The sequence below is a fragment of the Macaca thibetana genome, chromosome 11 (assembly GCF_024542745.1).
Source record: "Macaca thibetana thibetana isolate TM-01 chromosome 11, ASM2454274v1, whole genome shotgun sequence".
Lineage (NCBI taxonomy): Eukaryota > Metazoa > Chordata > Mammalia > Primates > Cercopithecidae > Macaca > Macaca thibetana.
Genome location: NC_065588.1, coordinates 21391973 through 21404222, shown reverse-complemented (window position 1 = coordinate 21404222; position 12250 = coordinate 21391973). Strand labels below are relative to the sequence as shown.

General features: G+C 33.4%; 1 protein-coding gene across 3 annotated transcripts in view; it reads right to left on the bottom strand.

The window, feature by feature from the left end:
• The window catches only part of LOC126930507 (solute carrier organic anion transporter family member 1B3), a 409969-nt gene that overhangs the window by 28019 nt on the left and 369700 nt on the right, over nucleotides 1-12250 (bottom strand). For 2 of the 3 annotated variants that reach the window (XM_050747599.1, XM_050747600.1), the window contains 4 exons: nucleotides 10520-10684; nucleotides 8511-8706; nucleotides 5995-6160; nucleotides 518-702 (listed from right to left, as the gene is read on the bottom strand). The exons of the other annotated variant lie outside the window; for it this stretch is intronic. In XM_050747599.1, coding sequence (XP_050603556.1) covers nucleotides 518-702; nucleotides 5995-6160; nucleotides 8511-8706; nucleotides 10520-10684 — 712 coding nt within the window. The remainder of the gene's footprint in view (nucleotides 1-517; nucleotides 703-5994; nucleotides 6161-8510; nucleotides 8707-10519; nucleotides 10685-12250) is intronic. 3 annotated transcript variants of the gene reach the window in all.

Sequence of the window (12250 nt, the reverse complement as noted above, 5' to 3'; positions counted from 1 at the left end):
GAGCCAAGAAAGGAATGAATGCTTCTGTGGATTTTCTTATTTTTCTACAAGGATATTATAAAAGTCATGCTGTGCATGGATTAAAAACTTTGGAATGTTATTATCAAATGGAGCATATTTTCTATCTAGTTTTCAAATGCTTTATTTTAGTGAAATCAATAGATTTACCCTGACAGACCCATTAGGATGCAAGTCAACTCAAAATTCAAAAGGTTCTTTTAGAATCCTAGGGAGATCCTTTTACAACTGAGGCAATTGCCGGTCTATGTCATCAGCTTCTTAGTAAGAGAAGAAAGTATGGAATCTGGACTTTTAATGGAAAAATTAGAGGCAAAATTATTAATTATGGCCTTGAGAGTTCATAGTAATTTTAATAAAATGAATTCTCAGAAAATTAAAATTTGACAAAATATGAATTTGAATCCCAGTATATTATGTAAAAATATGCATATCTTTAGGTTATTAGGTGTGTTTATAGTCTCATGCATATGAAAATGTTTCTAAAAGTCATACTTACTTAACCATCAGCATGAAATATGAGGTGCCTCCAAGTGCAGAGAAAAATAAATTCAAGACTTGTATTGCAACAAAAAAGTAAAATTTCGTTAGACAAGCATCACTTCTTGGGCATTCACCCAAATGGGCTGAGTAATTTCTGTTCTGGAGACCAGTTACTTCCAAACAACTACAGTTATGAAACACCTGAAATGTTGTGTATAAAATATGACATAAGAAATTTGGAAGACACAACAGTGCTGCAAATACATTGCATTATATCCAGTGAAGTCTCACTTGTTCAAACTAATATATTTACAGTTTACAAAGATTCTAAAAATGCAGTTGCTTAACAGATAAAATGTAAAATAGTTTTTTGGATTTCTTTCTATATAAGAAAATGTAATTCGTGATTGACATTTACTTCATTCTTAATTTTAAAATTAAGAAACAAAGAAGTTAGTGTTTAGAACTCTGTATATAATTTTCTTATCTCTGTAGATTCTCTTTAATAATTGTTTTCCATTCCATTTTACTCTCTGCAGAACAGAGATGGTCTTTTGGACAATTTCTTAGTTTCAGAGACATGCCCTGAAAAGGAATTATCCAAATAATTCAGATAATATAGCAGTTTGGGAGGAATCAAAATTTAACTGGAGTCACCCATGAAAATGGCACTGAGTTCAGGAAAAATAGAGGCAGGTAGAGATGCTAAAATTTTAGTTTAGCAGGCATACACAAAATCCAAGGACATAATGACAGATGATATTATTACCAGAGACATTAAACACAACAGAATGCCCCACTAGTGTTTAGAGCACAGAAGTGGAAAATGTAGAAACAAGTGATTTCAGATTTTTTTTTTTTTTTTTTTTTTTTTTGAGACAGAGTCTCGCTGTGTCTCCCAGGCTGGAGTGCAGTGGCGTGATCTCGGCTCACTGCAAGCTCCGCCTCCCGGGTTCACGCCTTTCTCCCGCCTCAGCCTCCCAAGTAGCTGAGACTACAGGCGCCCACCACCACGCCCGGCTAGTTTTTTGTATTTTTAGTAGAGATGAGGTTTCACCATGTTAGCCAGGATAGTCTTGATCTCCTGACCTCGTGATCCACCTGCCTCGGCCTCCCAAAGTGCTGGGATTACAGGCTTGAGCCATTGCACCCGGCCGATTTCAGATTTTTAATCAGTTGGACAGTTTATGTAGATAGGTGGCTTTAATAAATTCTGTTCTAAATCTAGGCAAAAGTTCAAGGGAAGCTCACCTTGAATCTATTAATACTAAAGACCAATTATTAAAGGAAGAATTGTAGAAGAATTTAAATCTATACAAGTACAGTTCTGCCAAACTCACAGTTCTTACTTTTTTTTTTCACTAGGAATAAAATAGAAGAATTTTTTATGGAACAAGTGTAGTGGTCAATAAAACTAAGCTTTGGTACAAAGAACACTGTTTTAAGACGTGATGGTTCATTATCGAGGATTTAGTAAAAAATAAATAAATAAATAATAAAAACTTTGCAGTAGCCCCCAAATGGCATAGTCATTGCCAGTATAATGTAGATTATGTCTTGTGGTAGACAGAGTTCTTCTCAGGGTTCTAATATTACATCACTTTCAGGCCTTCACTAGTGTGCAAAGAGGGACCATGTATTAATTGGGTCATTCTTATTCTCCTGGAAACACACAACCATCCAAGACTGAATGAAGAAGTAATTGAAACCCTGAACACCAATATGGAGTTCCAAATTTGAATCAGTATTGAAAAAACCTGCCTATCAATAAAAGGCCTGGACCAAATGCATTCATAGCCAAATTCTACTGGAAATACAAAAAAGAGCGAGTACCCACTGTACTGAAATTATTCTGAAAAATTGAGGAAGAACGATTCTTTCTTAACTCATTTTTTTGAAGCCAGAATCATCCTGGTACCAAAATCTAGCAAGACACAACAACAATAATAAACCAACAGGCCAATATCCCTGATGAACATAGATGCAAAATTCCTCAACAAAACACTAGCAAACTGAATCCAGCAGCACATCAAAAAGTTAATTCATCATGACCAAGTAGGTTTTATTTTTGAGATGTAAGCATACACAAATCAATAAATGATTCACTACATACATTGAATTTAGAATAAACAGTATATGAGCATTTCAACAGATGTAGAAAGAGCTTTCAGTAAAATCCACCATCCCTTTATGATAAAGTTATTCAACAGACTGGGCATTGAAGGAGCATAGCTCAAAATAATAAGCGCCATTATGATAAAACCACAGCCAACATCATATAAAATGGGCAAAAGCTGGAAGCATTCTTCTTAAGAACAGGAACAAAGCATGAATGCCCATTTTCACCACTCTTATTCAACATAGTACTGGAAATCCTAGACAGATCAATCAGGAAAGAGAGAGAAGTAAAACATGAAAAATAGGAAATGAACTCATATTATCTCTCTGCACTGTGATATAATTCTATATCTCAAAAACCTTAAAGACTCTGCCAAAAGGCTCCTAGAACTGATAACATACTTTAATAAAGTTTCAGAATACAAAACCAATGGACAAAACTTAGTAGCATTTCTATACACCAATAACAGTTAAACTGATACCCAAATCAAGAATGCAATTCCATTTAGAATAACCACAATAAATTAAATACCTAGGAATACATTTAAACCAAGGAAGTGAAAGATCTCTACTAGGATAAATATGAACCCCAATGAAAGAAATTATAGGTGACACCAACAAGTGGAAAAATATTCTATTCTCATGGATTGGTAGAAAAATTATCATTAAACTGTCTATACTGCCCAAAGCAATCCACAGGTTCAATGGTATTCTTATTAAACAACCAGCATCATTTTTCATTGAATGAGAATAAAACTATTGTAAAATTCAATACGAAAAAAGAGACTGAGTAGTCAAAGCAATCTTAAGCATAAGGAACAAAGTGAGAGTTATTCCATTACCTGATATCAAACTATACTAAAAGGCCATAGTAACCAAACAGCATAGTACTGATTCAAAAACAGGCACATAGACTAAAGGAACAGAATAGAGAACCCAGAAACAAAGTTGCACACCTAAAACCTGTTGCACACCTGATCTTCAATGAAGTTAGCAAAAAAAAAAAAAAAAATGCAATGGGGGAATTACTCATTATTCATTAAATGGTGCTGGAATAACTGGCTAACTGTATGCAGAAAAATGAAACTGGACCCCTTCTTTTCATAAAAATAAATTTACTCAAGATGTACTACAAACTAAAATGTAAAACTTAAAACTATAAAAGCCATCGAAGAAAACCTAGAAAATATTCTGGATATCGGCCTTGGCAAAAAATTTGTGACTAAGTTCTCAAAAGCAATTGCAACACACACAAAATTGATGTGGGATATAATTAAACTAATGAGCTTCTGCACAACAAAAGAAATAATCAACAGAGTGAACAGACAACCTATGGAACGGGAGAAAACGTTTGCAAATCATGCATCTAACACAGGACTAATATCCAGAATCTATAAGAAACTTGAACAATTCAACAAGCAAAAACAATAAAAAATTAAAAAGTAGACAAAGGACATGAACAGACACTTCTCAAAGGAAGACACACAAGCAGCCAACAAACACATGAAACTGTTTAACATCACTAATCATCAGAAAAATGCAAATCAAAATCCCAAGGAGATACCATCTCACACCAGTCAGAATGGCTATTATTAAAATGGTAAAAAAAAAAGACTCTGGCAAGGCTGCAGAAAAAAAGAGAATGCTTATCCTATGTTGGTAGGAATGTAAATTAGTTCAGTCACTGTGTAAAGTAGTTTTGAGATTTCTCAAAGAACTTAAACAGAACTACCATTCAACTCAGCAATCCCACTACTGGGTTGTATACCCAAAGGAAAATAAATTCTACCAAAAACACATCTACTTATATACTTATATAATCATCACAGCATTATTCACAATAGCAAAGACATGGTCTCAACCTGGGTGCCCATCAACAGTGAATTGAATAAAGAAATGTGGTACATATAGACAATGGAATACTACATGGCCACAAAAACAAATGGAATAATATCCCTTGCAGCAGCCTGGATGTAGCTGGAGGTCATTAACTTAAGTAAATTAACATAGGAAGAGAAAACCAGATGCCACATGTTCTCACTTATAAGTGGAAGTTAATCACTGGGTACACACGAATATAAAGACAGGAAAAATACATATTACAGACTACTAGACTGGACAGAGAAAAAGAGGAGCAAGTACTAAAAAACTACTATTGGGTATTATGCCCCCTACCTGGGGGATGGGAACGATTGTACCCTAAACCTCGGCTTATCACAAGATACCCATGTAATACATCTTCATTTGGACCCCCTTTACCTAGAACAAGAGTTGAATTATTTTTTAAAAAATAGCAAAGTAAAAATAAATAGCAAAGGAAAAGGAAACAACTGAACAACAGAACCATTATTGCCATGACTGAGATGTGAGTTTTAAGTAGAGTCTTTGGGCCATATTTGTGTAAGTTTATTAAAGTTGCACTTAAATATTTTCAAAAAGTCCAGGATGCTTTATTCTTTAAAGTTCTACATGCCCTTACATATTATAGTTGATAGATCTGTGGGCAAGAGTAGATGGAGAATGTTTAAAAATCAAACACAGAAGGATGTGGCCAAGAGCAATAATTGTAGCTGACTGTTTCACTAATGTTGGTAATAGTAAAATTTCCTAGGAAAACATTACACGACTTTGTGAGATGTTGAGTGGAAAACACCATAACCCATTCCCAATGATAGGGAGCTACCTAGGAGATTAGAGAAAAACCATAGTTCACATGGAAAGAAAGGTTTTGCGAGAAGAAAGAAATGACATTTCTGTGGGATATATTGGCAATAGGTGAGCAGGATACCACATTATCTTGGGTAGAAGTTCCAGTTTTGGAAAAATCAAAATAGAAAATCAAGAAGAGGGCAGTTAAGTGAGCATGAAGCCTTGATTAATTTCTTAGAAATTAAAAAGGGTAGTGATCCCAGAGCTAAACAGATCAGAATCTGAATATAACATTGCATATTGATTTTTGTCTTAGTATGATAGGAAGTGCTAACAATGGGTTAACTCAGGACATTTTCCTGAATTCTGAGGGATAAAGTAATGAAAATTATAGGCTTCAGTCAAATTAGGTGCTTTTTAGATATTCTAAAGGTATTTAAATTCTAAAAGATCATAGTCTTATAATCTCAAAGGAAAAAAGTGGAGTGATCTCCAATTAGAATTCAAGTAACAGAAAAACCTGATTTTGCCCTAAACAGACTTTTATATAAAACTTTGTTTATACAACATCACACCCATCACAATAACAGATAATATTGGAAACGTTCTCTTTTATCTTTTAAATGGCGTCCTTACAGTTTACAGTTACAGAAAGATTTGGTAAAAAATTGTTCAATCTAATCCTTGCTTTTGAATAAGGAGAGGAAAGTAAAAACTAATACTCACTATAGACTTTTTATTGCCACTTGAAGATTTGCAACCCGCTAGACAAGGTGAGATGTAAGTTATTCCATTGTTTCCACAGACTGGTTCCCATTGACTTTCATCACAATTGCAGTCTGAGTTGCAATAAGAAAATGGTACATCTCTATGAGATGTCACTGGATTATTTCTGGAAATACATGATAGACATATATCAAAAAGAGAGAGTGAGAGAAGAAAAAGACAAAGAAGGGGAGGAGAAGGAAGAAGTGGAAGCAGAGAGGGAAAAGAAAAAGAGAAGATAAAGAATTTTTCTTTATATGAAGAAATTTGCTTTGATGATGTGAAATGGCAAAGTTTGTTTTAGTGCTTATTGATTTTATGCTCTCCATCTTTGCTAAGACATGACTTGTGACTTAGAAAAAGCAAAATGTAAAAATAAACCAAAGATATTAAGTAAGACTTAGACAAGAAGTTGTTATAATTCTATCAAGAAATTTCACATTAGATAAGTTACGTCTTTTTTCTGAGACTGAGTTTCTCTTCAGTAAGGTGATGACATTAGACTGACATTCCTCTCAGCTCACTGCAAAGTCTTGTGAGTCTATTAATGCTATTTAACTAGGTTGAATTTAAAAATCTCTATTGTAATGTGTAAGAAAAAGATCAGACATGCTTAAAGCAGAGCCTCTACAAAATGAAAAATCAAGAATAATAGAAAAAGGCTAGAAAAACTGGGTATATTTTTATAAAAAACTATAGTACACTTTATACTGATTTCCTTTATAAAATGGTTATAAATTATAAAATATGATTATGCCATAGCTAAAATTATAAAATATATTTTTTGTATAATTCATTTCTGCTTAAACATTAAAAACATTTTCTTTCAAATGTTTGATAATAATTGAGGATTGATGTGTTATCTTTGAATGAGCACATAATTTAAAAGAAAAACTAAGATTTATACTTCAGAAATTATGTTATCAATAATTTTATTAAAAAGCATATTCTGCTTGAGGAAATACTACTTGGAGTGGTTAAGCAGAATGGTTTATGACTACTGTAGTCAGAATGTTTGCGACCCCCAAATTCATAGATTGAAAACTAATCTCGTATATGAAGACTTTATGAAGTCAGGCCTCTAGCAAGTGATAAGGTCATGAGGATGAGTACTCATGAATGGAATTACTGACCCTTTGCCTGTTCCATCCACCATGCCTCGACACAATGAGAAGGTACCATCTATGAATTAAGAAATGGGCCCTCCCCAGACACCAGATCTGCCATCACCTTGGTTTTACATGTTCTAGCCTTTAGAATCTTGAAAAATTCTGTGTATTAATAAGCTACCTGGAATTTTGCAGCCTAAATGGACTAAGACAATGACCCAGTCCAGATATTGCAATCAGTCACATCTGTGTTTATATTAGTTCTGGTACTTCTTTCTAAAATCAGTTTTGCCATTTGTAAGTCATAGATAATAATGTCAACTTCACAGGGTTTTTTTTTTGGAAAAAAATATTGGTTCTCAGAAGTCCTTCACACTCTTATAAAAGATTGAGGGCCTGTTCCAAAGGGATTTTGTTAAATTAAGTTGATCTCTTGACATGTATATTAGAAAGTAATACTAAGAAAATTTTAATACACAAAAGTACATAAGCACACACATTGTTAGCAGTCAGATTGATGAATTAACAACATACCTTGGAGCATTAGAAAATATCACTATACTGCCAGGAGAGCATGAGAATAAAAAGGCAAATAATCTCTTAGTATTATTATAAAAATAGTTTTGAACTTGTGCACTATATTCAGGAGATTATTAGAAAATTGCATAGCATTCTTGCCCTTGATTTGAGGTGGAGACTGCTGCACTAAAAATACTTTGCTATACATAGTATTCCTGGAAAAGTAAAGATTCTTCAATGTCTACTATGCAATTATATATAGAATATTTCTTAATGCTACTTCCAATGTAGATAATATCAGAAAAAACAATATTAGCTTGCAAAAAAGAAAATTTGGTACAACATTAAAAGTGTTCTTTTGTAAAGGCAGTTGTTAAACATCAATATGAACTGTAGATAAAAGTTGTTTAGTCACTTTTGGATAATGCCATTTATGTGACTCTTGTGATCCATCCAAGATTACAGTGGTGGTTAAGACTAAGAGTTTTAGACTTAAAAAAACCCCAAATTTGAATTAGAATCTTAACAATGCTAGCTGTGTAATCCATGTATTTCTCTAAGCCTTACTTTTCCCATTCATAAAATAAGGATAAAAGTACTCTCTACTAACTGTAAGTACCACATAAATAATAGTTATTATTACAACCTATGTTGCTTCTTTTTAATGGATGAATAAAAGAATGTGTTTGAGGTCTTAAGAAACAGATATTTTAAAAAATTTTAAATTGAAATTTCTCTTAACTTAAAGAAAGTTTAGTTAAAATTGTTTTCTGCCTTGTATTACTTATACAGAGATTCTTAATTAGATGGTTAACGTATTATGCAATTGATATAGTGATATATACAAACCCATCATAGGTCATGGTTAGGCCGGCAACTGATTTATTTTCACAGAGTATGAAAAAATATAATAGGTAAAAGAACAATGACATGACAGCAGTAAAAAATGAGAATTTGGCAATTCCAATGGGGTTCAATTTGAATTTTTTAATGATATATCCTCCTAAAAACATTCCACTTGCAAAAATAGGTAGGGTTACAATTCCTAGAAAAAAAAAGAAAAAAAGTTGTAAACATATATAGGTTTTCTGATATGTCTTTATAGATGAAACACAGTGTATGTCAATCAAATTTATTCAATATTATTACTTCTTTTTAAAATTTCACTTTAAGTTCTGGGATACATGTGCAGGACGTGCATGTTTGTTACATACACATACATGTGCCATTGAGATTTGCTGCACCTATCAACCTGTCATCTAGGTTTTAACCCCTGGATGCATTAGGTATTTGTTCTAATGCTCTTCCTCCCCTTGCCCCCTACCCCTCAACAGGCCCGGTGTGTGATGTTTCCCTCCCTGTGTCCATGTGTTCTCATTGTTCAACTCCCACTTGTGAGTGAGAACATGCAGTGTTTGGTTTTCTGTTCCTGTGTTAGTTTGCTGAGAATGATGGTTTCCAGCTTCACCCATGCCCCGCAAAGGACATAAACTCTTTATTTTTTATGGCTGCATAGTATTCCATGGTGTATATGTGCCACATTTTCTTTATCCAGTCTATCATTGGTGGTCATTTGGGTTGGTTCCAAGTCTTTGCTATTGTAAATAGTGCTGCAATAAACATATGTGTGTATGTGTCTTTATAGTAGAATGCCAATCTTATTACTTTTTAAAAAGAAGAATGACAGAGCAGGATGGTGGTAGGAGATCCATGTAATTTGTTCCTGCCAATGATGACAGTTTGGTTCCCTCAATAGCAAAAGGCAGTGGCTAAGGATATTTGTTTGTTGGAGCAGATAATTTCTATGAGGCAATTTTGTTTTTCTGGAAATCAACAACAACAAAACACCATCTTTCTGCTTATGGAAATTCATCTAAAGCCTTTTACCTCTCTCACATAGAGTTCTAACCCTCAATAATTCACACTAAATCTGCCCAGAGCTTAACAATAGAATAATTAATATATCTTTGTCATTTATTAAAAAACATATAGAACCTGAATTGACAAATAGGTCTACACACAGGATTAATAATGTTTAATCCCTCCTGTAACTTTTCCATATCATTGTCTAGTAAGAGTTATTGAAGATGAAGTCTTCTCTAGGAAAAAGCTCATGCTAGGTTACTGGGAGTCAAAACACTATCTTTAGATTTTAAGATCTACAAAGAGATCAGTAAAGAGATTATCTGGAAGCTTGGTCTCCTGCTTCAGTACATTCGTTTTCTTGTTTACTTATGACCTAGTTACATACCACATAAGTTGTTTAATTCATCATATATTTATTGAATTTCTATAATGTGTCTACAATACTAGAGTTGTGGGAAGAATAATACAAGGAAACTTTCCCTAATAAGCACATCTAAATATGCCATTGAAAATAGATATTGTAGCAAAAAATACTCTGTAAAATATGATATTTGTTTTGAATTATGCATATTTTGATGTATTTAAATTGATACTCTGGAACTATCAGTGTCATATTTTTGTAAGTAACTGAGTCTTGATTTCAAAGTCCATAAATTATAGAATTATAATGATTATAATTACAAAAGGGTTTGTCTCAGGATCTCAGCACTAAATTATAAGTTCCAATTATACAGATATTATCTCTAAATTTTCCATTTATTTGCAACATTTTCTTCAGGAACTCATCTAAAATAAGATACAACTTCAAATGCAGAGCAATAATGACATCACAAGTTTCATATGTTTAATAGCATTTGAGAAAGAATACAAGAAAATTATAGTTATTTTGTATTACTAAAATACAAAGTCACTTTTACAATAAAATGTCACTTGGAATACAGTACTTAGTAGTATTTCACTTATTAAGCACACAAGTAAAAAATATGTCTTACCCAATAAGACGTTAGTCTTAGATGAAGGCTGACCATACTCTTGCTCTACATATTTGAAGACATAAGTAAAACCACCAATATAGCTGCTTATTTGTAACAGCGTCAAAAGCACAAATACAACATACAGGGGATTAGTAAGGATGCTTTTAAAAGACCGGAAAAAACCTATAAAATTGTAAAAATAAAGAAAATATTTGAATGTAACTTAGACATATATTTATACCTAAAACTTGTGAACGTAAGTCATGTAAGATTTAAAATTCTATAAACACACAATGCAAAGAGTGAGAATAGCCTGCAATACCACAGGCTGTTCACAGTTTTTAAATGTATCCTTTCAAAATTTTCCATACAAATATTAATATTTATGAGTTTATTTTACCCTCAAATAGGGTCGTACATAACTGCTGCTTTGTAACTTGCTTTCTTCACTTAATATTTGGTTATCCTGGGTACTTTACAATACTATTGCAAACATATTAATTCACTTATTCATTCATTCAACAAATGTTAGGTTTTCAACTGGGTACCAGACAATATGCTAATTGTTCAAAAAACAAAAGTGAAGGCCAGGCACAGTGGCTCACTCCTGTAATCCTAGCACTTTGGGAGGCCGAGGCGGATATATCACCTGGGGCCAGGAGTTCAAGACCAGCCTGGCCAACATGGTGAAACCCCGTCTCTACTAAAAATACAAATTTTAGCCATCATGATGGTACACACCTGTAATCTCAGCTACTCGGTAGGCTGAGGCAGGAGAATCGCTTGAACTCGAGAGGCAAAGGTTGCAGTGAGCTGAGATGGTGACACTACACTCTAGCCTAGGCAACAGAGCAAGACTCCATCTCAAACAAACAAACAAAACCAAAAACAAACATACAAAAAAGTGAAAAAGACATATGATGTTTCTTATTTTTTAGTACTTAATTATATATTATATTAAAAATATAACTATTAAATGGAAATGTAAAGACAGCATAATCCAAAACTCACAGAAATAAGAACACTGAGGTTCAAAATTCTTAAAGATTAATTTAGTATGAGGACTCAGACCTCTTGTTTCTCTAGTATACAGCTTTTCTACCATAACATACTTTCTCAGTAAATTTGGCAATATCATTAACCCTCTGTCTTAAGATACAAGGAAAACAGCCAGGAGATAATGTTGTGTCCCAAGTAGTGTTATAATAGTAATAATACAACCACCTATCCCTACAAACAGCTGTGGTAACAAGCTTCTAACTTCTGTTCATGGTAGAAATTATGTCATTTGGAGCTGTGATCACCAGGTCAACTAGCTGTAATAGGAGTTAAAAGTAGAAGGAACTACTTAGAAAAACAGTAGGAAGTATCAGAGTTTATCAAGACACAGCCAAGATATGGTTACTGAGAGATGGATGAACACGGGCTTTGAAATATTTTTCTCTATTTAAATCTCTAAAGATTTTCATTAGATATGGTCAGAACTAAGACATCCATCTAATGTCAGCTACAAAAGAGTTGCATCCGCTTAAAATAAGGAGAAAAGGGAGTTAGAGAAAAGACACAGAAGAGAAAAAAAGGAGAGGTAAGAAAATGTAGAGTAGGAATAAAAAACATTTAAAATTCTTAGGCAAAAGTGCCACATTTCTCTCCACAGGTCTCCCCAGTCATGAAGAACCGTCCCTGATTTGTAAGTATCATAAGTCAGTTGTGGCCTTTCTTCAACAGAAATGGAGTATATACATTCAC